The sequence below is a fragment of the Cervus elaphus genome, chromosome 28, assembly GCF_910594005.1.
Source record: "Cervus elaphus chromosome 28, mCerEla1.1, whole genome shotgun sequence".
In the NCBI taxonomy this organism is placed as follows: domain Eukaryota; kingdom Metazoa; phylum Chordata; class Mammalia; order Artiodactyla; family Cervidae; genus Cervus; species Cervus elaphus.
In genome coordinates, this window is record NC_057842.1 from 35087182 (window position 1) to 35112749 (window position 25568).

Here is a 25568-nt window from a genome sequence, read left to right on the forward strand (position 1 = left end):
TGAGTGGCTGGCTTCCAGAAATATTCTGGGGAAGGTGAAGATAACATAAGTCAGCCCAACTGACTGAGGAAAGCTCTTCCACCAAAACATCTGTAATGTGTGCCTTTCAACAGAGGTCAACACAAGCCTATTCTTGTTCCTCAGCCAAACAAAACAGCAAATCTACTGTATTCAATTTCTCCTTTTAATTAGTAGCCATGCTGTTCAGGTGCTGCAGATGTGATTTGATAAAAAGGCAAATTATGGTTTTATCCATCATGCTAATCAACATGACTTGTAAAACAAGAGGGAAAGAAAGGGACCTTTTATCAGATTAGTTCGCCAATCCCTTTCCACGTAAAGGGAGCTCGATAATGTCACTATTGCAGTCTGCAAATCTACACTAAGTTACTAGAGTCACCAAAGCAAAATAAATAGGCAAATAATTAAGAATACAAGTAAACCTAGATGCTGACACTGCGAATTCCAATGCCCACCCCCTCCACTGCCCCCATTGTCTTTCTCTCATGAAATTCTCTTCTGTTCTTTTTTAGCACAGAATGAATACTTCTGGGGATATGTTTCTCAGAATGTCTTCTTAACACCGTCTGTGATTTAGGATCTTTTCACTTCATTTCCTGTCACCTTATCCCTTCTAACAATTTTTTCCCTGTACACTAGAGGAGATATGCGGTCCCTTCACCTAACTCCTCATAATTTTAAGGCACCATCTTCTCCAGAAAGCCACCCCTTGGCCGCCCCTTGCTTGCTAAGGCTGAGTTAAGCATCCTCATGTGTATATTCCTATCTCTACTTGTGCTTCCCATACTGTATAACTCATGAGCTCCTGAAAAAACGGGAATGCATTCTAATCATTTTTATATTCCTGGTTGCCTTGAAGACTGCTAAATGGGAAGGAGACATTGTTGTTTAGTCGTTCAGTCATGTCCAACTCTTTTGTGATCCCATGGACTGTAGCCCACCAGGCTCCTCTGTGCATGGGGTTTTCCAGGTACGAGTACTGGAGTGGGTTGCCATTTCCTTCTCCAAGGGATCTTCCTGACCCAGGGATCAAACCCACATCTCCTGCTTTGGCAGGAGGATTCTTTACCACTGAGCCACCTAGGGAAGTCCCAGGAAGGGGATAGATACGTAATAAATACAGAAGAATGAATGAACACATTCACAAGTGAACAAATATCTATAAATGAAAAAAGATCAGAAGACTTGAAAGATGGCTGCTTATCTTATCTTGAAAAACTATTAGCTCCAAAAGACAAAAACACCTAGTTTTTCCTGTATTCCATCTGCCAGTTAGACAGTGAGATTAATAAACTCTTTTCCACACAAGCTTGGTAAGGTGCTATCTTGCAAAAATAATGCTAAATATGGTGTGGGGTGGAATTTTGCGCTGGGAGTTGTTGGTTATTCATGTAGTTTATAGAATAGCACACCAGATGCATTTTAACATAGAATATAGAGTTCCTATAATTTTAGCAGCAGAAATGGAGACTGTGATACACATTTTGTCTTCTTTGTTTATGCATTTAAAAGGACATCCTACCCACTTTAAATTCAGAATGACTAGACAATGAAAAATGCATGAGTCTCAGGAAAAATAGTGCTGTTGGAAGCTGAATACCTGTTATAATAGAGCTTGTATTCATAAAGACTGACATAAACCATTACCAACAGCACTCTGTTCTGTTAAAGAAATAGACATTAGAATCTTGTGAATAAACCTGTGTTTTACAAAGTTGATATTCAAAATAATAAGATTTAAAATAAAACATAAGTTGAATCTCATTTTTTTCCCTTAGAAGAATACATTAAAGAATACATTCCTTTAAAAAGGTATGAAAAATTTCAACACAGAGTTACATAAACATATTGCTTTGTAATTCTTTGGCAAGAGAGTGAAACAATTATGCCATCATCTTGAATGAGAGCACATCAATCTTTGTGTAGAGACATCATCATTCTGTTAACTATTCTCAGGCAAATCATGTAAGATCTGCATATGAATTCAGATATACAAACGTAAGAACACTTACACTGCCTTGATGAAACACAATACCATTTGACCATGGGAAGAATGTGTTCTACAATGTTTTTTGACAAAATTCCTGTTTTCAGAAGTTAGAACATTGGCTTCTTGAAGCTCCTTGCTGAAAGGATTTATTCCCTTTGAGTATTAATTAAACTTCGATGTAAGGAGATTTTTAGGCAAGAAGCAAATACACATCTCCAGAGGATTAACATTAACTGGTGTTTCTTTGCCTCAGATTCTGCATTTGTGGAATTTAACCTATTCTCTGGTTCTGTCATGTCAGTGTTTTTGTTTTTGTTTTTTAGAAGAAACCAAGTAAGCACAAGCTGGAATTAAGATTGCAGGGGGAGCTATCAATAACCTTATATATGTAGACAACATCACCCTTATGGCAGAAAGCAAAGACAACTAAAAAACCTCTTGATGAAAGTGAAAGAGGAGAGTGAAAATGCTGATTTAAAACTCAGCATTAAAAAAACTAAGATCATGGCATCTGGTCCCATCACTTCATGGCAAATAGATGGGGAAACAATGGAAACAGTGACAGACTTTATTTTCTTGGGTTCCAAATACACTGCAGATGGTGACTGCAGCCATGAAATTAAAAGACGCTTGCTCCTTGGAAGAAAAGCTATGAAAAACCTAGACAGCATATTAAAAAGCAGAGATGCTACTTTGCCGACAAAGGTCTGCATAGTTAAAGCTACGGTTTTTTCCAGTAGTCATGTATGGGTGTGAGATATGGACCATAAAGAAAGCTGAGCACCAAAGAATTGATGCTTTTGAACTATGGTGTTGGAGAAGACTCTTGAGAGTCCCTTGGACTGCAAGGAGATCAAACCAGTCAATCCTAAAGGAGATCAGTCCTGAATGTTTAATTGGAAGGACTGATGCTGAAGCTGAAACTCCAATTCTTTGGTCACCTGATGCAAAGAGCTGACTCATTGGAAAAAACTCTGATGCTAGGAAAGATTGAAGGCAAGAGGAGAAGGGGACAACAGAAGATGAGATGCTTAGATGGCATCACTGACTCAATGGACATGAGTTTGTCAAGCTCCAGGAGTTGGTGATAGACAGGGAGGCCTGGCATGCTGCAATCCATAGGGTCGCAAAGAGTTGGACATGACTGAGTGATTGAACTGAACTGAACTCACATAAACCATAAGGAAGCCCTCATAAACGATCTTCCACTGACTCCGTGAGGTAGTAAGTATAGGAGACATTTGAAGCTCTAGTGTGAGAGGATGAGTCAGAGACGTGCATGTGTATTAGATGTTGTATGTCTAGAGAAGTGTGGAGAAGAGTGAAAAGCACAAAACAGGAAATTGAAGCCCCTGGCTCTTGAGTTCCACTGATTAAGATCCATGATCTCGTGCATCTCCAACTCAGGGCTTGGATTCCTTTGTGCAAAGTAAGGATATTTTAACTGATGAGTGTGTGATATCGCTTATGCACGTGTGTGCTTGCGGGCGTGCCAAGTCTCTTTAGCTGGGATTGACCCTGTGATCCCATGGACTGTAGGCTGCCAGCCTCCTCTGTCCGTGGGATTCTCCAGGCAAGAATACTGGAGTGGGTTGCCATGCCCTTCTCGAGGGTATCTTCCCGACCCAGGAATTGAATCCGTATCCCTTATATCTCCTGCTTTGGCAGGTAGGTTCTTTTTTTACTAGCGTCACCTGGGAAGCCCCGAGACACTTATATCCTCCTTCAAATCTTCTTGGTCTCGTTATGTCCAAGGTCTCTCTCACTACCCTAGCTCCAGTGGTGACTGCCATGAAAGACTAAATAAACTGCAACCAACACTATTTCTGTGCATCTTGTGCCTCTTACCCTGGAGATTCCAGGTTGATGCTGAGGGCCAGACCTTGTAGGGACCAATTTTGTGCCCACTCACCAGGGATTGGGAGGTGCTAGGGAATTATTGTCCTCTAGCAACAGAAAAATAAAGCACAGTGCTCTGTGACAACCTAGAGGGGTGGGACGGGGTAAGAGGTGGGAGGGAGGTTTAAGAGGGAGGGAACATAAGTATACCTGTGACTGATTCAAGTTGATGTATGGCAGAGACTAACCCAATATTGTAAAGCAATTATCCTTCAAATAAAAATAAAAAATTTAAAAAAAAAACACCCTGAAAACTAAAGCAGACAGATTCTCCTTTCTCCTCGCCTCCTCCCAGGCAGACCATCCCTAGAAGCAGTCACTTCCGCAAGCTCTCTGAAGATGGTCCTGGCTGACCAGGGGCTCTGTTAGGTCCTCAGTGCCCCAGTACTGCCTCTCTCTCCTTCCCCTCCTCACTCCTGCTCCCTGGATTGCAGTCCTTAATAAAGTAACATCACTTAAACCTCTGCTTTCTGGGGAACTCAGGCTGAGATAATGAGCTTCACATTTCCTTCGACTCTGTAATTGTGACTTACTTGCAGAAAACACTGATGTGTAATCATTAGCTCTTGAGATTGGTATCTTCGATCTTAAAGTCTATTCCTTTCGTGTATTTGATTAAACTCTTTGGTAGCTGAGTTACCAGCCATGTTTATTCGTTTATTATGCACACACTCTGTGGGTTTGGGGATTAGTTGCAGAGAAACAGATCAGTCAATAGCATTTGTCAAGGCCTCCTGGGTACAGGTTATGAGAAAGGAATGCCTGGTCCCTGCCTCCAAAAGGCATAGAGGGGCATGGAGCGTAAACAAATGAAACTATCTGAATGGAGAACATAAAAATACCTATGGACTCCAGTAAGTCTATATAAAACTGCTAGAAGTTATTGCAAATAATTTGTCTTTAAAATTGGGCAAAGCAAATACGGAAAAAGTTTCACGAAGAGCATAGTTTTGAGAATTTTTCTGGGCGGGGCGGGGGTTGTTTTAAATAATGGAAGAGGGGTACTTTTGGTATTTTGAACTTGGCATGCTATCTCAGGAAAAAAGAACACTGCTGTTTCAGAAGCTGCTACATCAAATCATTGGGCTGGCTGGTAAGAATTCTGATAATAGTAGAGATGGATCGAGAGAAGTAAGAAACAGAGGAATCTAAAGTGTAGGGCAGAGTTTTAATTCAGTTAAGAATTGTTCTCTGGAATTTCTGAGCAAGGAAAATGAAGCAAGCTCCCGTCATAATATTCCCAAATTTCTCTGCTCATTCCATTAGTCTGAACCAAATCCTGCTTGTATTACGGTGGGAAAGTTTCAATGAGGAGAAAGATTGGAAAGCCAGATGCTTCTGTAAGTTTGGCACTCTGAAACTCCATAGTTCCATGGTACATCCACCCCTGACCCAGTGTGATAGACCTATCTCCACTTTCATCTCAACACTGCAAAGCTGCAGGCTTTTAATTTTTGCTTCTTCAAATCTTCAGCAGGGCTTTTTATGCACCTCTTAATACGGCTCAGTTGGTAAAGAATCCACCTGCAATGCAGGAGACCCTGGTTTGATTCCTGGGTCAGGAAGATCTGCTAGAGAAGGGAAAGGCTACCCATTTCAGTATTCTTGGGCTTTCCTGGTGGCTCAACTGGTAAAGAATATGCCTGCAATGCAGGAAACCTGGTTTTGATCTCTGGGTTGGGAAGATCCCCTGGAGAAGGGAAAGGCTACCCACTTCAGTATTCTGGCTTGGAGAATTCCATGGACTACAGTCCATGGGGTCACAAAGAGTCGGACATGACAGAGCAACTTTCACTTTCACTTTCAACATAATTTGCAGACTGTGCTTTAGTCTGTTACCATCTTGTTCTTCTAGTGTAAAACAGCCATCCTTACAGTGATAAAAAGAAGAGGAATTTCTCCAGAAGTATAAGGATTTTGATCACTCATTAATAAGTAAGAAATACCCATTGAAGAGGATTAAATAATTATTATTACATTTAACAGCATTTTAAAAATGATGGATGGTATGACACTTAACTTCCTTTCCTCCCCCTAAATTTGGAAAGGTTATTTTTATGTTATGGTTGCTTAATTTTTTAATTGCTTGCTAACAATGTGTCAGGTAATATTTTAAGGCACACCGTATACTGAGAGCAAAGCCCATCCTTAATGAAAGTAGAAGAAATGCATATTTTTTATTGTCTTATTGACAATCACAAATTGTAGCTAATATTTTTGTTACACGTGATTCATTTCACTGTGTTTGTTTTAGTTTGCCACATAGCTGATGGAGAAAGCTCAAATTAAGAAAAAGAGAAATTTCAATTGAGCACCATTCTTGGTTATTTATGATACACTGCGGTATTATCTCTGACTCTCAAATTTTGTGTGGGAATCATTTATAAGTCAACAGTTCTCTTTGGGAAGCTTTGTTACTGAGATGATACAACTGCTAAGTCCTTTACCCAGACTCACGTTAACTGGGTGAGGTCAGGGACTACCATGAACCCATCTGTCAGAAGAACAGTCACTCCTCTATCAAAGAATCTCATACACCTTAAACCTTAAGGTGACCTTAAGAGCATCAACCATCCAAAGAAACCAGTGACAAGAGACCACAGTTTGCATGATTCCACTTATATGACTTGTCCAGAATTGGAAAATCTATAGACAGGTAGCAGATTACTTGTTGTCAATGGTTAGGGGGATGGGGAGATGGGGAGGTAATAATTAAAGGGTAGGGGGATTCTTTTCAAGATGATGAAGTGTTCTAAAATTGACTATGGTGTTAGTCACACACATCTGTCTACAAAATACTAACACTCTAAAAAACATTGAATTATACACTTTAAATAGACAAATTGTACGCTATGTGAATTATATCTCAATAAAGCTGTTACTAAAAAGAATGAAAGAGAAAAAAGGAAGAGAGGAGGAAATAAAACAGATAAGGAAAAAAAGATAAAGGAAAGAAAAATAAAATTACACAGCAGTTAAAAAATGAAGCTGCTACCTGGGTCAATTTGAATGCTAAAAATTAGTCAAGCTTAATTATCTCCCCCCCCCCCCAAATACAAATTAATGATGATATATTCTTCCTGGGTTCCAGGGGATCAACTTATATTTTCCTTTAGATGTGTATTCTCACTTTGGAGACAATGGACTTAAAAGATGTTTTTAATCCTGAACTTTTGAGGTAAAAACCTTTGCCATCCACCTTCAGAGAACCTGCATGGTGTCATAAAATATATGAAAAAAGTATATGTTTTGAAATGCAAAGTGTGCCTTAAAAGTATGTGCTTTTTAATATCATATAAAAAAGTTTATGTCTTGAAATGAATTTGGATCTTGACTCTACACTAACCAGCTGGGACTCGTTTTTTTCATCTATAAGATAGGGATAATATTAATAATACATATCCCTCAGGACTATCAGGAGGACTAAATGAGACAGTTGACATAAACTGCTTTCTACAGTACCTGGCTCATAAGAAATACTCAGAATAATAGCTCTTACTAGATTTTAGCATACTTTGTAAGTAGCAAATGTTCTTATTGATTACTTAAATCTATATGATTGCATTATGATACATTGAGAAAAAAGAGAAAGTATTGCTAACATGCATCTCAGATTTATTTTTTCAAGTTCTGACTAATTAATTTATTCCTAAATATGGAAATTTTAAAGGATTCCTGCTCTTCAGAAATTGGGGAAGGAGAGAAAACAAACAAGAAGAAACAGTAGAAAACAAAAACAAAAACAAAAAAGAATGAGGAATATTTAAGGAGTTTTACCTGACATGACTACTATGAAACTAACAGATCTTAATTTTAAACAGGAATTTCTGACTTGAATTCTTACACTTCCTAACATCTTGGAGAATAAGAAGTAAATTTCTACATTTTTAGGCTAACTGTGTTGATGTCTTCTTTCTTAAAGGACTTTGACATTTTTCATTACAAAATGCTTTTAACTTTGCATTTTGAATTATGTTAGTGAACCCTGAGGCCAAATGGCAAACATTTAACTTTAAAATCTATTGAATGAATAAAAACAAAGAAAGTACGCAAGTGGACTGGTGACTCACTTTCTTTAAAAATAAAGACCCATGTCAAACTCCATTATTTTATTACATATTTACCAAATTTGTATGCATGAAGTGTAGTGTATTTGAAGGAGAGTAAATTGGGAAAATCAGATTCCACTAAGTGCTGAACTTCTTCACATACAATTAAAACCTGCTTGAAAAATGTATAATCAACTAAGATCATCCATTATGCCTTTTACTTGGAAGAACTTGCAGGGAACTCAGGATAAATAAATAAAGAAGCCATGCCTCATTTTAGAAGACAAATATATCTGGCTTTTGCTTTCAAGTCATAAAAGGATTCTCTGAGTGGAGACTGGCTGACGTTTTCCCACCTCATTCTTTGCATCAAAAGATGACTCCAACTGTCCCATCACAAGGATCTGACAACAATGCAGTAATTTCTTCTTAGTACTCCTGACATACTACCTTGAAAAACAACTAAAACTTATATCAAAACCCAATGTTTGCAACACGGGTTGGACAAAATTCATTCTAGAGGAAAAGGTCTTCTGCAAGAATGAACACTGGCTATTAACCATAATTAAATATTACTTATTTAAGAAATTTGACCTATTAAAGTTTCTACTGTAGGGATGATTCTAATAAAAAAAAAAATTATTGCCACTTCTGCTTCAGGGTTAAAGAGGAAATGGCAGTTAGAGGATCAGAAGGAAGGGATGTCCACAAATGGGAAATACCAAAAGGTTCTCAGCTGCCATTAAGATGAAAGAGGACAGAGGACAGAGCGGGGTGAGAGGTAGTGCAGGCACCTCCTGAGGCCAGGCAATCGAAGGAGGATTTTTAAATTTTTAAGACTTGAGGTAGGAGTGGGGCTGGTGGAAAAAAAGAAAATAAGAATATTAAATTGAGGAATTTGGTCAAAGACAAGTGCAAGCCAAGGCACTTCAGTGATGTCTGACTCTGCAACCCTATGGACTCTAGCCCACCAGGCTCCTCTGTCCATGGGATTCTTCAGGCTAGAATACTGGAGTGGGTTATCTTTTTCTCCTCCAGGGGATCTTCCTGACCCTTGTCTCTTATGTCTTCAGCATTGGCAGGCAGGTTCTTTACTACTAGCGCCCCCTGGGAAAGCCATTCAAAGACAACTCTGGATGGTTCGTGAGGCACAGAATATTCCAGCTTTTCAAAAGGTACCAAGATTAAGCATTGTCAGGCCAAACAGAAATATCAGGCAGATTACAAGCCAATGGTGCCATATTGTTTTTGTTCTGAGTGTTTTTATTCTCACTAAATTCATGTTCTATATAACAGAGATCAGTTTATTCTTGTAAGTGGAGTGGCTGCCAGAGTGATGACTGAAAGCCAGTCTCTGGCCCTCAAGGCGTGTTCTTTAAGAACAAGGAGGAAAAGAAAAATGAAGGGCACTTAGGTAAACATAAACTGTACACTCACCATTCTCCTCCTTGAGCTTACTGAGAAATGCTGTTGAAGTCGGGAGGTGTGCTCTAAGACAACCAACTTCATGAAATCCAGTCCCCAGAGTGGGAAGGGGTAGGGTGAGGTCCCTTCCTAACCTTCACCATGGCTTCAGTCATGTCTGGCCCTTTTACAGTGAGGACGTCTGGGGAAAGAGTCATTCACTATCTCCAACAGAAACCATTTACAAACCACCTTTCCTTCCTTTTCAAGATTTAGGTAAATCCAAGCAATTTCAGATCTTTCACATCATTTCACCTAGCTCACCTATGTCACCTAGTAAAGCCTGCAGTAATGATTCTAAAGTGTCCAAGGAACAGAGCACATCCTATGAGTATGCAACAAAATACCAAAGGAGACAATACTAAGACACTGTCCTTCCAATTTTTTTTTAAAGGGAATGCCTTCATTTATTTTTTTTAAAGTTCCACTAACAGGGAAATTATGTAAAACTTCAAGAGCTAAAAACAAATATTCCAATTTTAATTCTAACTTTTTTTTGCTATAGGTGTATTTCCTACTCCGGCCCCCGCCCCCCACCCCTGGTTTCTTCCAGCCTAACTTCTTGAAACCACCTAATGCTCCTTAGATAAAAGCTTCTGGATTTCAAGGGACAATGAAGGCTTGGAAAATATGCATCCTGGTAGCCCAATGTGTTTGGATATGCATGACAGCCTGAGACATATAGATAGACAGATGTGATATATATATATATGTATATGTATATATATTATATGTATATATATTATAATATATGCATGATAAGTCGCCACAGTCGTGTCCAACTCTGGGACCCTATGGACTGTAGCCTGCCAGGCTCCCCTGTCCATGGGGTTTCCCAGGCAAGAATACTGGAGTGGGTTGCCATTTCCTCCTCCAGGGGATCTTCCCTGACCCAGGGATCAAACTTGCATTTATTATGTTTCCTGCATTGGCAGGCGGATTCTTTACCACTAGTGCCCCTGGGATAAATGTGTGTGTATCTGTGTGTGTATACATTTGTCCACTGAGGCAACTTAGGTTGTTTCCATATTGTGGCTATCATGAATAATGCTGTAATGAAGATAGGAGTGCAGATATATCTTTGAGATACTGATTTCATTTCTTTTGAATACGTACTCAGTGTGGGATTGCTGGATCATATTGTAGTTCTATTTTTAATTTCTTGAGGAGCCTCCATATTTTCATATGGATTTCCAAAATGAAGGTACCAAGTTACATTCCTAACAACAGTGTACAAGAGTTCCCTTCTCTCTACATCCTTGCCAACACTTGTAATCTCTTATCTTTTTGATAATACACATTCAAACAGGTATGAGGTGCTAGCTACCTCATTATGTTTTGATTTGCATTTCCTCCACGATTAATAATGGTGAGCATGTTTTCATATGCTTACTGACCATTTGCATGTCTTCTTCAGAAAACTCTCTATTCGGGTCTTTTGAACATTGCTTTAAAATTGGTGTTCACTTTTGTTTACTATTGAGTTATATGAGTTCCTTATATATTTTGGCTATTAATCCCCTTTACCAGATACACGATTTGCAAATGTTTTCTCCCATTCTGCAGATTGCATTTTTTCATTTTGTTGACTGTTTCCTTTGTTTTGCAGAAGCTTTTTAGTGTGATATAGTCCCACTTGTTTATTTCTGCTTCTGTTGCCTGTGCTTTTGGATTGACACCTTAAAGATTCGATAGTGACTGTGAAGGTGACTTGAATAGAGTCTGAATATCCCTTTTTTCCTTTATTGATCTATTTATGTGTGTGTGTGTGTCTAAAGGAAAACAAAGGAGGGGCTAAAAAGGTCTCTGTTTTGGAAGTATAGTGAACTGATACCTCAAGTACCTGTCTTCCCAGCGCACACGCTGCCAAAGAGATTAAATTCAAATGAGTTGCGTGTGGTATGCATAATGATGGACACATTTTGTTTCCCTTAGTGCTCCTGAAGACCAGTTAATTTATGCATGAAATAGATTACTGTGGATAGGCTACTGCAGGGCTAAACAACTCCACTGCATCTTTAAAGTAAAAATAGCAAATGAAATGAATCAAGGTGCAACAACTACAATGATGTATGCATTCTGCTGAATTTAATTGAATTCTAATTAAATTACTTGGAGCAAGATACATTAGATTATATTTCAAGTACATTTTAGATAAACCTAATGAAGTTCTATGAGTAAGAAAGGCAGAATGGGCTTTGTTAAGGACTCAGTTGTTGATATATTCCCTTAGAGGGAATAACAGGTCAGACTGACCTTGGGTCCTTTATTTCTTGAGTAAGACAGATATTACATTAACTTCAGAAAGACTGGCTAAAAAGAGACTAGGGTTTACTTTATGTTGATAGTGAAATAAGTTATTGAGGCATTTAGATATATGGGTTTCTCCCTATATTTTTTCCTTTCAGCCTTTGAGTTCTCTGGCATAAGAACTATTGGGAAGGAAAACAAAGGACTAAAAACAGAGGGCTAAATTGTTTCTTGAATCTCCTGGAATGGATTGTGTCAGGGGTAAGGAAGGCAGACTGCTAAAGAGAGGAGGTCATAGAAGTATCAAGCTGAGGAAAGTGTCCTCAAGATGAGGGTTGATTCTACAAATGAAGTGGACCCAGAACTAGCCCCTGGGGAAGGGCCACTCTGGGGAGGGGAAGGGAGCAGACATCTGGGTGAATTGGCTTGGTAAACCATCAAGGGAAGCTATATCCCAGGAACCAGGGCTCCTAGACTGAATTGATTTTTGAGCCATGGTGGCATAAAACTCACAAAGCTTTGGGATTTCAAGGGACAGTGCAGGCTGGGGAAATCTGCATTCTGGTAGTCCAGTGTATTTTGACATTCTTGAGAGCCTGAGTCATGTATGTGGCCCTAAGGGAATGGATGGGATTGTAAGCAGTGAGATGGTAGGATTTGGGGTGAATTGGGAATGAGAAAATGGCTGAGAGAACTTTCTCTGAGTCCAGAGTCAAGAAACTTGGAGTCAGATTTAATTTGCTTTGTGGAACTTTGTGGAAGAGATGGTCTCAATTTCTTCCACTCTTGGGAAACTTAACTTCCATTTTGGTTAGCTAGGAAGTCATTCACAAGCAAAGAACTTTGCTTCCCTAAAATGCCCTCTTTTCCTCCTTCTTTGGAAATGCTTGGAACTTTTTTATGGGAAAGGATTATAGTTTCTTTAACTTTGGGAGACAGTGACAAGTAAAGTCTGAGAGGATGGGGAAGGGGCAGAAAAGAAAGGTTCATAAAACTAAAAGACACTTACATTAAGTGCTCAAGGCTGAATGAGGAGCAGACAGGATCATGTGTAATAATGGCTAGAAAAATAGAGCTATTCATATGACAGTTACTCATTTTTCTAAAACAACATATAAAATTAAAGGAAAATGGGTTAAGAACCTGTGAATATTACCTAGCCATGAATGGATGGATATTGCTAACTATATTCCAGCTCCATAGCCAATCTGAGGAAGGTGAGAAATGAAGCCCTCTGAGAAACAGAACATGATAGCTGCTGTGATACATATTTCATAAAATGTTTTCTTATGGAGTGTGCCGTTCTGCACATTCCCAACGCTGTCGGAGCTGGATCAGGGAGAGAGATGAGGGACGCAAGTTTTCTCACTAACTCACCCTTTCTTTCATGTTTGGCACACAAACTTTTGGTTCAGTTGACAGTCTCAGGACACATCTGCAAACATTTTCCTGTTTGGTATGAATGGAAATCCCTGGAGTAGGAAATGGCAACCCACTCCAGTATTCTTGACTGGAAAATCCCATGGACAGAGGAACCTGGCGGGCTACAGTCCAGGTCTTTACAGTCCGCAAAGAGTCAAACACAACTGAGCATGCATGCAGTCGTGGAAATATTTATTGAAAGGATATGAGTGGAAGTAGAGCAAGGCTCCTGAACCACTTTGGGGGTTTCTAAGAACAAAAAGGGGAGGGGTGAAAGTGGACAGCTAATGAGAGAAACAAGGCTCCATCTTCTACTAGTGCAAAAATTCCTTCAAGATACAAACCCTGTAATTCAACTACAGTAAAATTAGAAACTAGAAGGAAAAAATGTTTCATTCCCATCAAGGCATGCATGTTAGCATAGAGACCTAAAAGCCTCAAATAGAGACACTCAAATAGACCAGAGGGTATTTTTTAATGAGCTTTGTTAAATGCTTCAGCACTATGAGGACAATTCTATATCTACATCTCTTCAAAGATGAAACAAATACAGACATAGAACAGTGTGTTTAATGGGTTAGTAACTATAGATTACACACAAGACAAGGATAAGGAGACATCTAAATTCTTCACAAATATTCTCAGGTAAATGTAGACTATTATTAACAACAGGAGAATTATTAAAAAAAATAATGCCAACTTATAGCACAGCACAGCCAGCTAAGGGCAGGAAGTGGGGAAGAGATAGGACATGCTCACAATATGGCATTGTGGGAGTCACTGTAACAGAGACAGTCTTTATATGGTGGTGTTTGTTTGTCAAAGCCAATTCCTGCATTCAACATGATGGCAACGACCTAAGGCTATGACCTTAGGGTTTCTGATCCTCGGTGTCCTGGTCTTCCCTAAAGTCCAGCACATGGCATGGGAACCCAGGCAGCCCATCTTTTACATGACCACTGGCAGAAGTGAGTCTCTGGCTTCTGGGCCCATGAGGAAGAGTTAATTCACCTCCCAACTATGGGAGACAGGTGCTCGACACCTGATGCTATTTTCCGTCTACAGAAATATTTGGAAGAGAATTAGTAAGGGAGTTGTGTTGGAGAGAATGGGAATTTTGTACAGTGTATTTTGTTGTAGTGTCAGAAACTGCCCAAATGCACTGTCCAAGCTCCAACTTCCCTTCACTCCATGGGTGGCAAAGGTCTTTGGAGGATTTAAAAGCCAGCAGGTGTTTAATCTGGGCATGAAGAGACAGATGCTGAAGTCCAAGTGGACTGTGAGCCAAGGGGGAAATTCTTCTGGCCTGCAGAGCAACTGAGCCCAGTGAAGGGCTTGGGCAGGTCCCACACAACAACCAGCGCAGATGGCTGGTACCAAACGCCTAAATATTTCCAAAGGTGGAGATTCCACAGTGCTTCCACCCTCCCCTTTATTCCATATATGCCCTTTCGTTCAACGACATACACAATATTTCTGCTATAGAAACATAATAAAGAGTTCAGGTAGCAATTGACATTTCTTGAATAGTATTTTAAAGAGAATGCTACGACTGACAGAGTTTATAAGCTGGAGAATAATTTTGAAGGCTAGAAGGATTTTTAACTTTTCAGTTTATTATCATGCCAGTAATTAAGAGCCATACTTGAAATGCGGCTATTCTGAGTTTTAATGGCTCTCTAGCAAACTAGTATCTTGAGCACACTTATAGAAAAAAGGCTGGGGTGTGGGGCAGGACACTGCTCAAAGTGCCTAGTGTGGTCCATAGCTACACACATTGCAGAGACCCAGATGTAGAGAACAAACATAGGTATACCAAGAGGGAACGGTGGGGGAATGGGATGAATTGGGAGATTGGGACTGACATACATACACTATTGACACCATGTATAAAATAGATAACAGTGAGAATCTACTGTACAGCCCAGGGAACTCCGTGCGCTGTGGTGACCTAAATGGGAAGGAACCCCCACCAAATGGCTAACTATGTATATCAGACAGTCAGTTCAGTCACTCAGTCGTGTCCGACTCTTTGCGACCCCATGGACTGCAGCACGCCAGGCCTCCCTGTCCATCACCAACTCCCAGAGTTTACTCAAACCCATGTCCATTGAGTCAGTGATGCCATCCAACCATCTCATCCTCTGTTGTCCCTTTCTCCTCCCATCAACAATCTTTCCCAGCATCAGGGTCTTTTCAAATGAGTCAGTTCTTTGCATCAGGTGGCCAAAGTATTGGAGTTTCAGCTTCAACATCAGTCCTTCCAATGAATATTCAGGACTGATCTCCTTTAGGATGGACTGGTTGGATCTCCTTGCAGTCCAAGGGGCTCTCAGGTCTTCTCCAACACCACAGTTCAAAAGTGTCAATTCTTCAGTGCTCAGCTTTCTTTATAGTCTAACTCTCACATCCATACATGACTACTGGAAAAACCATAGTCTTGACTAGACAGACCTTTGCTGTAAAGTAATGTCTCTGCTTTTTAATATGTTGCCTAGGTTGGTTATAACTTTCCTTCCAAGGAGTAAGCATCTTTTAATTTCATGGCTGCAATCACCATCTGCAGTGATTTTGGAGCCTAAAAAGATAAAGTCTGCCACTGTTTCCCCATCTATTTGCCATGAAGTGATGGGACCGGATGCCATAATCTTAGTTTTCTGAATGTTGAGCTTTTTTTTTTTTTTTTTTTTTTTAGCCTCCAGCATCTTTTATTTTTCCTAGAACCTGTATACAATTAACTCTAGCAGGGCAATACTCAATACTGTTTAAGCCTCACATTTTAGATTAACTACTTATTATAAATGTGAATGCACATCCTCATAACTGGGAAACTGACGTATTTACTTATTTATGTAACCACAAAATTTTATATGCAACAGGAGCTTTTATACTATAGAATCTGACCTTACAAACTAGCTTACATATAAAAGTTACTTTGCTCATCTGTCCTAATCTAGAAAGTGTTGCACCAATGCTTAAGATGTTATTAAAACAGATGAGTTCTCTCAACACAAGGTTAAACAAACCTGAAGCTCCACCCTAGAAATACAAACGCATAATTTGAAAATTGTTTTACCAGAAATAGCTTATGAGCAACTCTTACCAAAGTAGTACTATAGGGAGTTACAGTGTTGACCAAAAGAAGACACAGGTTTCTCATTAAACTTTTTTTAATGGGTCTCAAATTCTGTGACAGATTTTTGGTCAAGTTGTTTTCATTAAAAAGTACTGATTTTAAAAACTAATAACTTAAACTGCCACACACAAAACATATGGTCCACAAAAACATTCTCCTTTCCTTCTGAAGGTTTTACGATGCATTGTTATCATTAACCAGTCTTTTACTATCAAACTTAAATGGCCAATTGAGACAAACAGTTCTGAGACCGTTCTTCCACCACTGATTAAGACTGGGGTGGCAGGTGTTGGGGATAATATTCATTTAGCCTTCTGAGCTTTCTGGGCAGACTTGGTGACCTTGCCAGCTCCAGCTGCCTTCTTGTCCACTGCCTTGATGACACCCACAGCGACTGTCTGTCTCACGTCACGCACAGCAAAACGGCCCAGGGGAGGATAATCAGAGAAGCTCTCGAAGCACATGGGCTTGCCAGGAACCATATCAACAATGGCAGCGTCACCAGATTTCAAGAATTTAGGGCCATCTTCCAGCTTTTTCCCAGAACGACGATCAATCTTCTCCTTCAGCTCAGCAAACTTGCAAGCGATGTGAGCTGTGTGACAATCCAGCACAGGTGCATATCCAGCACTGATTTGGCCTGGATGGTTCAAAATAATCACCTGAGCTGTGAAGCCAGCAGCTTCCATGGGTGGATCATTTTTGCTGTCACCAGCCACATTGCCACGACGGACATCTTTGACAGACACGTTCTTGACATTGAAGCCCACATTGTCCCCAGGAAGGGCTTCACTCAATGCTTCATGGTGCATTTCTACAGACTTCACTTCAGTTGTTACATTGACTGGAGCAAAGGTGACCACCATGCCAGGTTTGAGAACACCAGTCTCCACACGACCCACAGGGACAGTACCAATACCACCAATTTTGTAGACATCCTGGAGAGGCAAACGCAAGGGTTTGTCAGTTGGGCGAGTTGGTGGCAGGATGCAATCCAGAGCTTCAAGCAGGGTGGTTCCACTGGCGTTGCCGTCCTTACGGGTGACTTTCCATCCCTTGAACCATGGCATGTTAGCACTTGGCTCCAGCATGTTGTCACCATTCCAGCCAGAAATTGGCAGAAATGCTACTGTGTCGGGGTTGTAGCCAATTTTCTTAATGTAGGTGCTGACTTCCTTAACAATTTCCTCGTATCTCTTCTGGCTGTAGGGTGGCTCAGTGGAATCCATTTTGTTAACTCCAACAATTAGTTGTTTCACACCCAGAGTGTAAGCCAGAAGGGCATGCTCACGGGTCTGCCCATTCTTGGAGATACCGGCTTCAAATTCACCAACACCAGCAGCAACAATCAGGACAGCACAGTCAGCCTGGGATGTGCCTGTAATCATGTTTTTGATGAAGTCTCTGTGTCCTGGGGCATCAATGATAGTAACATAGTACTTGCTGGTCTCAAATTTCCACAGGGAGATATCAATGGTGATACCACGCTCACGTTCAGCTTTCAGTTTGTCCAAGACCCAGGTATATTTGAAGGAGCCCTTTCCCATCTCGGCAGCCTCCTTCTCGAACTTCTCAATTGTTCTCTTGTCGATCCCGCCACATTTGTAGATCAGATGGCCAGTCGTGGTAGACTTCCCTGAATCTACGTGCCCAATGACAACGATGTTGATGTGGGTTTTCTCTTTTCCCATTTTGGCTTAGGCTTAACGGTGGTTTTCACGACACCTGTGTCCTGGCGGCAAACCCGTTGCGAAAAAGCTGAATGTTGAGCTTTAAGTCAACTTTTTCACTCTCCTCTTTCACTTTCATCAAGAGGCTCTTTAGTTCCTCTTCACTTACACACACACATACACACTCACACACACACACACAGATGATATAGCTCATTCACTTTGCTATACAGCAGAAACTAATACAACATTGTTAAGCAAATTTTGGACTTCCCTGGTGGCTCAGGCGGTAAAGAATCCACCTGCAATGCAGAAGACCTAGGTTTGATCCCTAGGTTGGGTAGATTCCCTGGAGAGGGGAATGGCTTCCCACTCCAGTATTCTTGCTGGAGAATTCCATGGACAGAGGAGTCTGCCGAGCTACAGTCCATGGGGTCACAAAGAGTCAGACATGACTGAGCGATTAACACACGTACACACACAAGCAACTATACTCCAATATAAAATAATTTTTAAAAAAGAGACACATTTGTGAAGTCATGGGGACTTTTACTGTTTAAATGGAAAGGAGAGGGGGGGAAAAAGAAATATACATCATAGGAAAGGGGCATTGTTTCATCATAAGACCATAGAGAGGTAACATTCTTGTCTTGATCGCTACCTACTTGAGCTTCTCCATCTACTGATTTAGACTTTGCATATATAACTTCTATTACAAAGTAAGTTTTTGGAAGTCAAGATTCAAATTTTAATCCCTGGCTGAAAAAATGAAAGACAAAACTTGGAGAAGAGGAAGAAAGATAAGCAGGAGAAGAAAGAGGAAGAGGGAGAAGAGGAAGGAAGAGGAGAAAGTAGACCAGATCCTGACATTACTTCTGCTGCTTTATGGAGGGAAAGAACAGCAAGTTTCTAAAACTGCACTTCTGAGCCACTCTTCATGTGGGCATAACTTGGTGGGCATTTCTTTTGTGTGGCATGAGATCTTTCTAGTCCCTGGCTGCACACCCCAAGAGACACGTACCTCACAGGATCAAACTCAGAAAGCAGAGATAAATAAAATGTTACTGCCCACATCGGGTCACCTTGATCTATGTCTCTGCTTCAAATTCATCTTGGGAAAGCTTTTTAACTTATAAAAAGGTAAAAATAAACATGGCATAACTCTTAAATTCACCTTGGGACTGTATTTATTAAACTCTGTATCATGTGGCCTCATTCTGGGACTCAGCAGTATTTACTGACCAGCCTTCATCAACCATCTGCTGCTGTGAGCAGCTCATTTGCAGACCAACACGTTTCTCTTGGCTCTCATGCTCCCAAAATGCTGAATCAGAGCTGGAAACAGCCAACAACATTCCTAATCCCCTGTCTCCAACTGGACTTGACAGATGATAAAGCAAGTGTCCCAAAGGCTGGGAGGAGAATTTCATAGTGAGCAATGAGATAAGACACTATAAAATGCAGCCAAACTATTTTCCTCTCTGAAGTAAGACCTTGATCCTGTCTAACAATGTATTCTTCTTTTAAGGCTCAATGACCATCTTAAGCAATTCACCTTTGAACATGGTATCAAGGGCTGTCTTCCTTTTTCTAGTGATGCAGTAATCTATTCTTCTTACTGATATATCTTTATTAACTTCAGATTTTATAAGGATTTGAATTTTTTTTAAAGATCATTTATTTATTTATGACTGTGTTGGGTCTCAATTGCAGTGTGCAGGCTCCTCTCTAGCTGAAGAGCAGAGGCTCAGTTACTTTGAGGCATGTGGGATTCTAGTTTCCTGACCTGGGATGGAACCCACGTCCCCTGCATTGGAAGGTGGACTCCCATCCAGTGGGCCCCCAGGCAAATCCCAAGGATTGCATTTTTAGATGTGGGTTGTGCTTCACCTTCTATAGAAAGGAGACAGATAGATGGACACCCTCAAACACGTGACACATTGAGATTGCCTTGATGGTCTCAGAAACTCTTAGGAAACAGAGCTGTCAAGACATGAGGAAGCGGTGGACAGGTGTTAACCAAGAAGGCTCTCCAGGGACAGAAAAGCCAATGACTCAGAGATGCAGAGCCCTAGATTTTTCAACAGGACCATGCTATGTAGCTCCTGGGCATCCAGTGAGGACCACAGCAACATGGTCCTAGTTTTAGAGACTGTGATAAGTGAGGTCAGAGCAGATGTGCGTAATCACCTCTAGGAGTGACGTGATCTATCAGTAAATTGAAGAATCCCTTATTTTTGACATTTAGAAAATCGACAAGCATCAATAATACCAATAACAAAATAGTGTTCTAGATCTCTGCATTATAAGGAAAAGAGGGAAAAAAAATCAAAATGCTTTTTCCTTGAGAGCTGAATGCTGTTTTCTGTAAATTTAACTCCAAAATGGAAATCAAGAGAAAACGTTCTCCTCTCTGGTAATTCGGCACGTTGATATGTTTCTTTGCAGTAAAAATTGGTCTATTTTATTCTATCAGTATGATTAACCTTTCTATAAACTTGTTCTAGGTGGAAATTCTTTTTTTTTCCTAGCCAGATATGTTGCCATTTACACACTTAAAAGATAGCTTTAGTAAAAAGGAATGACATTTTTTAAGAACCTAAAAATAGTTCTGTCACTTAATTTTGGAAAAAACCTTCTAAGTCAAGGCAAGAGTTTTCTGCTCATTCATTTCACTGAGAATGCACGCTTTTGCAGCTGAGTTTTATCTCTTTTTTTTTTCTTTCGTCTCTTTTTTCTTTGCCATCAGGAGGTCTTGCCTACAGAGTTCTTTGGAACAGATCCTGCCCCCGGATCCAAGGGCAAATCACAGATTACCAGTTCTAGCAAAACATCATTTCAAGTGTAATGTAGAGACCTCTTGTTTAGATCAACCATATAGCTCCTAGATCTGTCCTCTGCAGAGATTCAAGTCCATTCTAGCCATGTGTGCATGCATGCTAAATCACTTCAGTTGTATCCAACTCTTTGCAACCCCATGGACAATGCCCACCAGACTCCTCTGTCCATGAGATTCTCTAGGCAAGAATATTAGCGTTGGTTTCCATGCCCTCCTCCAGGGGATCTTCCTGACCCAGGGATCAAGCCTGTATCTCTTACATTTTTTGCATTGGCAGGCAGGTTCTTTACCACTAGCGCCACCTGGGAAGCCCCCATTCTAGTTATATCCAGATGCAAAACCCCCAAAGTGTAGCAGCTCTATGTCACCCTTTCTTCCCTCCACAGCAGGAACCACCTTCAGTCCCACGGGCCCCTCTCAGGCCTTTTTACCCATCTCCATGCCTTCCTTTAGAAGCAGCATGGGCTCCTGTGTTGTCTTGACCACTCAAGAAATTCTGCTAAACCTGTTGATGCCAAAGAGATAGTGAAGTAATATGCCACTCTTCTGCATTTCAAAATGTGGTGATGAAGGGAGAAGGGCAAAACTCAATTAAAGGAATGGTATAATAGTAGGACTTGACAAATTAGTGGAAGACATGGTTGAGAGCTGGGGCTTCCCAGGTGTCTGAGTGCTAAAGAATCCATCTGCCAAACAGGAGATGTGGGTTCAATCCTTGGGTCAGGAAGATCCTCTGGACAAGGAAATGGCAACCCAGTCCAGTATTCTTGCCTGGGAAATCCCAAAGACAGAAGAGCCCGGCGGGCTACAGTCCATGGAGTTGCAAAGAGCTGGACATGACTTAGTGAGTAAACAACAGCAAGGGTTGAGAGTAGTCTTCCACATACTGCTCAAATCACACCCTCTGGGCAAATATCTTGGAGTCGTCTATGTGTTACAAAATGAAAGATAATTAAATGCCTCTACTCAATCATTCTTTACTGAAAGAAACAAGTCAGTTTGGATATTTCAGTTCTTATCATACAGTGATAATAAAATCGCAATGCTTTTAAAGCATTGCAAAACTTTTAAGCACTTATTAAGCACTTACTATGTACCAGGCACAAATCACACAATAATCCCATAAGACAGGTATCTTCATTCTCTCCATTTTACAGGTGAAGAAACTCAGACGCAAAGTGGTTAAGTGCCCGCCTAGGATCACACAGCTAGCAAGTGACAGAAATGTCATCCAAACAGTCAAATCCCAGCTCCTGGGTCCTTAGCCACAAACTATATGGCCATACACAGACACATCACACAAGTGCTCACCAACATATGTTACACTGCTTAACTGCATCTCTATCTTTTTTTTTTAATTCATTACTTTTCTTTTTCATATATTCTGCACCCACTAAGTCTTCAACGTTTTGATTTTTATATCACTCTGTTCTGTTTATGATTCTTCAAATAACAACTTCCTAAGAGCAAGCCCCAATCTTTTGAATTATTTACTAAATCCGTTTATCTGTTTTTTTGAGATCCTTACAAAATAGTATTCCTATAAAAGATGGATTATGTATCTGACACTTACGGAGTTTATGGAGTTTTCTTAAAAGATTTAACTATATTTATGTGGTGTTACTTATTTCTAGAAAAGCTTATTTAAAAAAATAAGATCATTAGTTTTAGCATGAAGATGAAACAATTCATCAGTAGGGTGATACACATTATTTATATCAGTATATAAATATACTGTAAATACTGATATTTTATACCAGTATTATATTTCCATGTGTGTAGTATATGATATTATAGCACAGAATATTAATATAACATAGCATAAATTCAACTGTCTTTGATTGCCAGAATGCAAAATTTAGTCACTGCATCAGTATGAGAAACTTTCATCAACTTATACTCATGAAAGTAGAAAAGGTGAAAGCACCCATGTTTTAAAAAGGAGGCAAAACATGTCCTGCATTACTTACAGTTTCATATACTCAGATACAACTATATTCATATTCTTTGATGCTTCCAATAATCTCCTGTTTGAGAATGTATTATAAGGAAGTCATCCAAAAAGATGGATAAACCAGACTTGCATCAGGATTATTATACATAAAGACAAAAATTTGGAAATGACCTAAATGTTATTATAACTTAATGGTTCATTAAGTCACAGGGCATCAGTCTGATTGACTGGTAGGCAGTAGTTTTATACTATTGCCAAAAGATTGCAGAGATATAAAAATGCTTAAAAAAATGTCAAGTGAAAAACATTGTAATAAAAATTGCTTAAAACTGCATAAAATTATTTTGTGCATATCAACAGAGTGATTTGCCTCTTTTTTGCTTTCCTTATATGTTATGGATTTGATGGGATGAATTAAAAAAATTCTTACTATTGAATATATCCTCCTCTATTAAGTTAATTGCAAAGTTACTAAAAATTGCAGGAAAAAAATGTTACTGATGAAAGATGCATGTGTTTGAGGAAAGCAAAATACTGGAGCAATCAGCGCCTATTCCAGCTATGCCTAACCTCTGACTTTAGCAGAACAGTGACATGTTCACACTCCTGGTGTGATGGCAATGTTTGCTACCTTTCCATGACACACATTTTATGAAGTATAAGCAGAAGATTGTACAGTAACTGGAAGTAATTGCATGAAAAAATTCTTATAGAAAACATAAAATATTTATAAAATCTCTATCTACTTTTCCCTTTCTTTTACTTGCTTTAGTTCTGCTACTTTTAATGATTTATGATCTCTGAGCCCCTTACTGTAGTCCACCTCAAATCCTTTCTGAATATAGCACGGTGTAAATAGATAAGAAATAATAATAACACTTCATGCATATAAAGTACTGGCCATTCTCTTCAGGTAAAACTGTATATAAAATTGAAAAAATAAACTTACTGCCTTAAGGAATATATCTTTCCACACTTTTCAACATTTGATATCACATAATGTGATTGGCCAAGTGTTGTGCATTTGGTGTGAACCACCCAAAAAAGCTATGACCAACCTAAATAGCATATTAAAAAGCAGGGACATTATTTTGCCAACAAAGGTCCGTGTAGTCAAAGCTATGTGTTTTCCAGTAGTCATGTATGGATGTGAGAGTTGGACTATAAAGAAAGCTGAGTGCCAAAGAATTGATGCTTTTGAACTGTGGTGTTGGAGAAGGCTCTTGAGAGTCCCTTGGACTGCAAGGAGATCCAACCAGTCCATCCTAAAGGAGATCAGTCCTGAATATTCATTGGAAGGACTGATTCTGAAGCTGAAACTCCAATACTTTGGCCACCTGATGTGAAGAGCTGACTCATTGGAAAAGACCCTGATGCTGGGAACGATTGAGTGCAGGAGGAGACAGAGGATGAGATGGTTGGATGGCATCACCAACTCGATGGACCTGAGTATGAGCAAGCTTCAGGAGTTGGTGATACATCTCATGCTGGTCAGAATGGCTGCTATCAAAAAGTCTACAAACAATAAATGCTAGAGAGGGTGTGGAGAAAAGGGAACCCTCTTACACTGTTGGTGGGAATGCAAACTAGTACAGCCACTATGGAGAACAGTGTGGAGAGTCCTTAAACTGGAACTAGAACTGCCATACGACCCAGCAATCCCACTGCTGGGCATACACACCTAGGAAATCAGAATTGAAAGAGACACGTGTACCCCAATGTTCATTGCAGCACTGTTTACAATAGCCAGGACATGGAAGCAACCTAGATGTCCATCTGCAGACAAATGGCTAAGAAAGCTGTGGTACATATACACCATGGAATATTACTCAGCTATTAAAAAGAATGCATTTGAATCAGTTCTAATGAGGTGGATGAAAGTGGAGCCTATTATACAGAGTGAAGTAAGTCAGAAGGAAAAACACCTATATAGTATATTAGTGCATATATATGGAATTTAGAAAGATGGTAATGATGACCCTATATATGAGACAGCAAAAGAGACACAGATGTAAAGAGCAGATTTTTGGACTCTGTGGGAGAAGGTGAGAGTGGGATGATTTGAGAGAATAGCATTGAAACATGTGTATTACCATATGTGAAATAGATCTCCAGCCCAGGTTCGATGCATGAGACAGGGTGCTCAGGGCTGGTGCACTGGGATGACCCTGAGGAATGGGATGGGGAGGGAGGTGGGAGGGGGGTTCAGGATGGGGAACACATGTACACCCCTGGCTGATTCATGTGAATGGATGGCAAAAACCACCACAATATTGCAAGGTAATTAGCCTCCAATTAAAATAAATTAATTAATTTTTTATAAAAAGGAGTTGGTAATGGACAGGGAAGCCTGGCGTGCTGTAGTCCATGGGGTTGCAAAGGGTCAGACCTGATTGAGTGACTGAAGTGAACTGAACTGAATACCCTGTTTTTGGATTAACAGCTTCTTAGAAAGGCTCAGCATTCTGTAATAAACCAGACTCTCCACTGGTTTCTGAGAAGGGACCCATCTTTATTTCGCAGATGAAGAAGCTGAAGCATACATTTACTAAGAAGCCTGTCTAGACTAATAGTAAGAGCTAAGATTTATTGAAATAATTCTATGTGACAGGCATTGCATAGCACTTTATAGGTACTGAGTTGCTTAATTTTCACAATCACCCATTGAGGAAGGTGCTACTGTTAAATTTTAGTATGCAGATGAAGAAGTCACTAAAGGGAGGTTATTATTTGCTGCAGGTTCAAGGTAGGAAGATAAATAGTTCAAATTGCTCATACAGAATGCTTAAAAAGTTCAAGAATTATAAAGTGCTTTGTAAATATCATGCAGTTTAGAAACCATAACCTACAGCATATATAAGGGGATGGAGAGTT

General features: G+C 39.9%; 2 protein-coding genes across 2 annotated transcripts in view; both read right to left on the reverse strand.

Moving 5' to 3' along the window:
* SLC35F1 (solute carrier family 35 member F1) overlaps positions 1-25568 on the reverse strand; it is a 411149-nt gene that overhangs the window by 167646 nt on the left and 217935 nt on the right. The window lies entirely within an intron of this gene.
* On the reverse strand, positions 16248-17988 carry LOC122685341 (elongation factor 1-alpha 1-like). The gene has a single exon (XM_043890016.1). The coding sequence runs from the start codon at positions 17920-17922 to the stop codon at positions 16534-16536; it is 1389 nt and encodes a 462-aa protein (XP_043745951.1). The 5' UTR covers positions 17923-17988; the 3' UTR covers positions 16248-16533.

What these genes read in the sequence shown, in the direction of transcription:
- LOC122685341 (XM_043890016.1), bottom strand. Translation starts at nt 17,922, where the DNA reads ATGGGAAAAGAGAAAACCCACATCAACATCGTTGTCATTGGGCACGTA.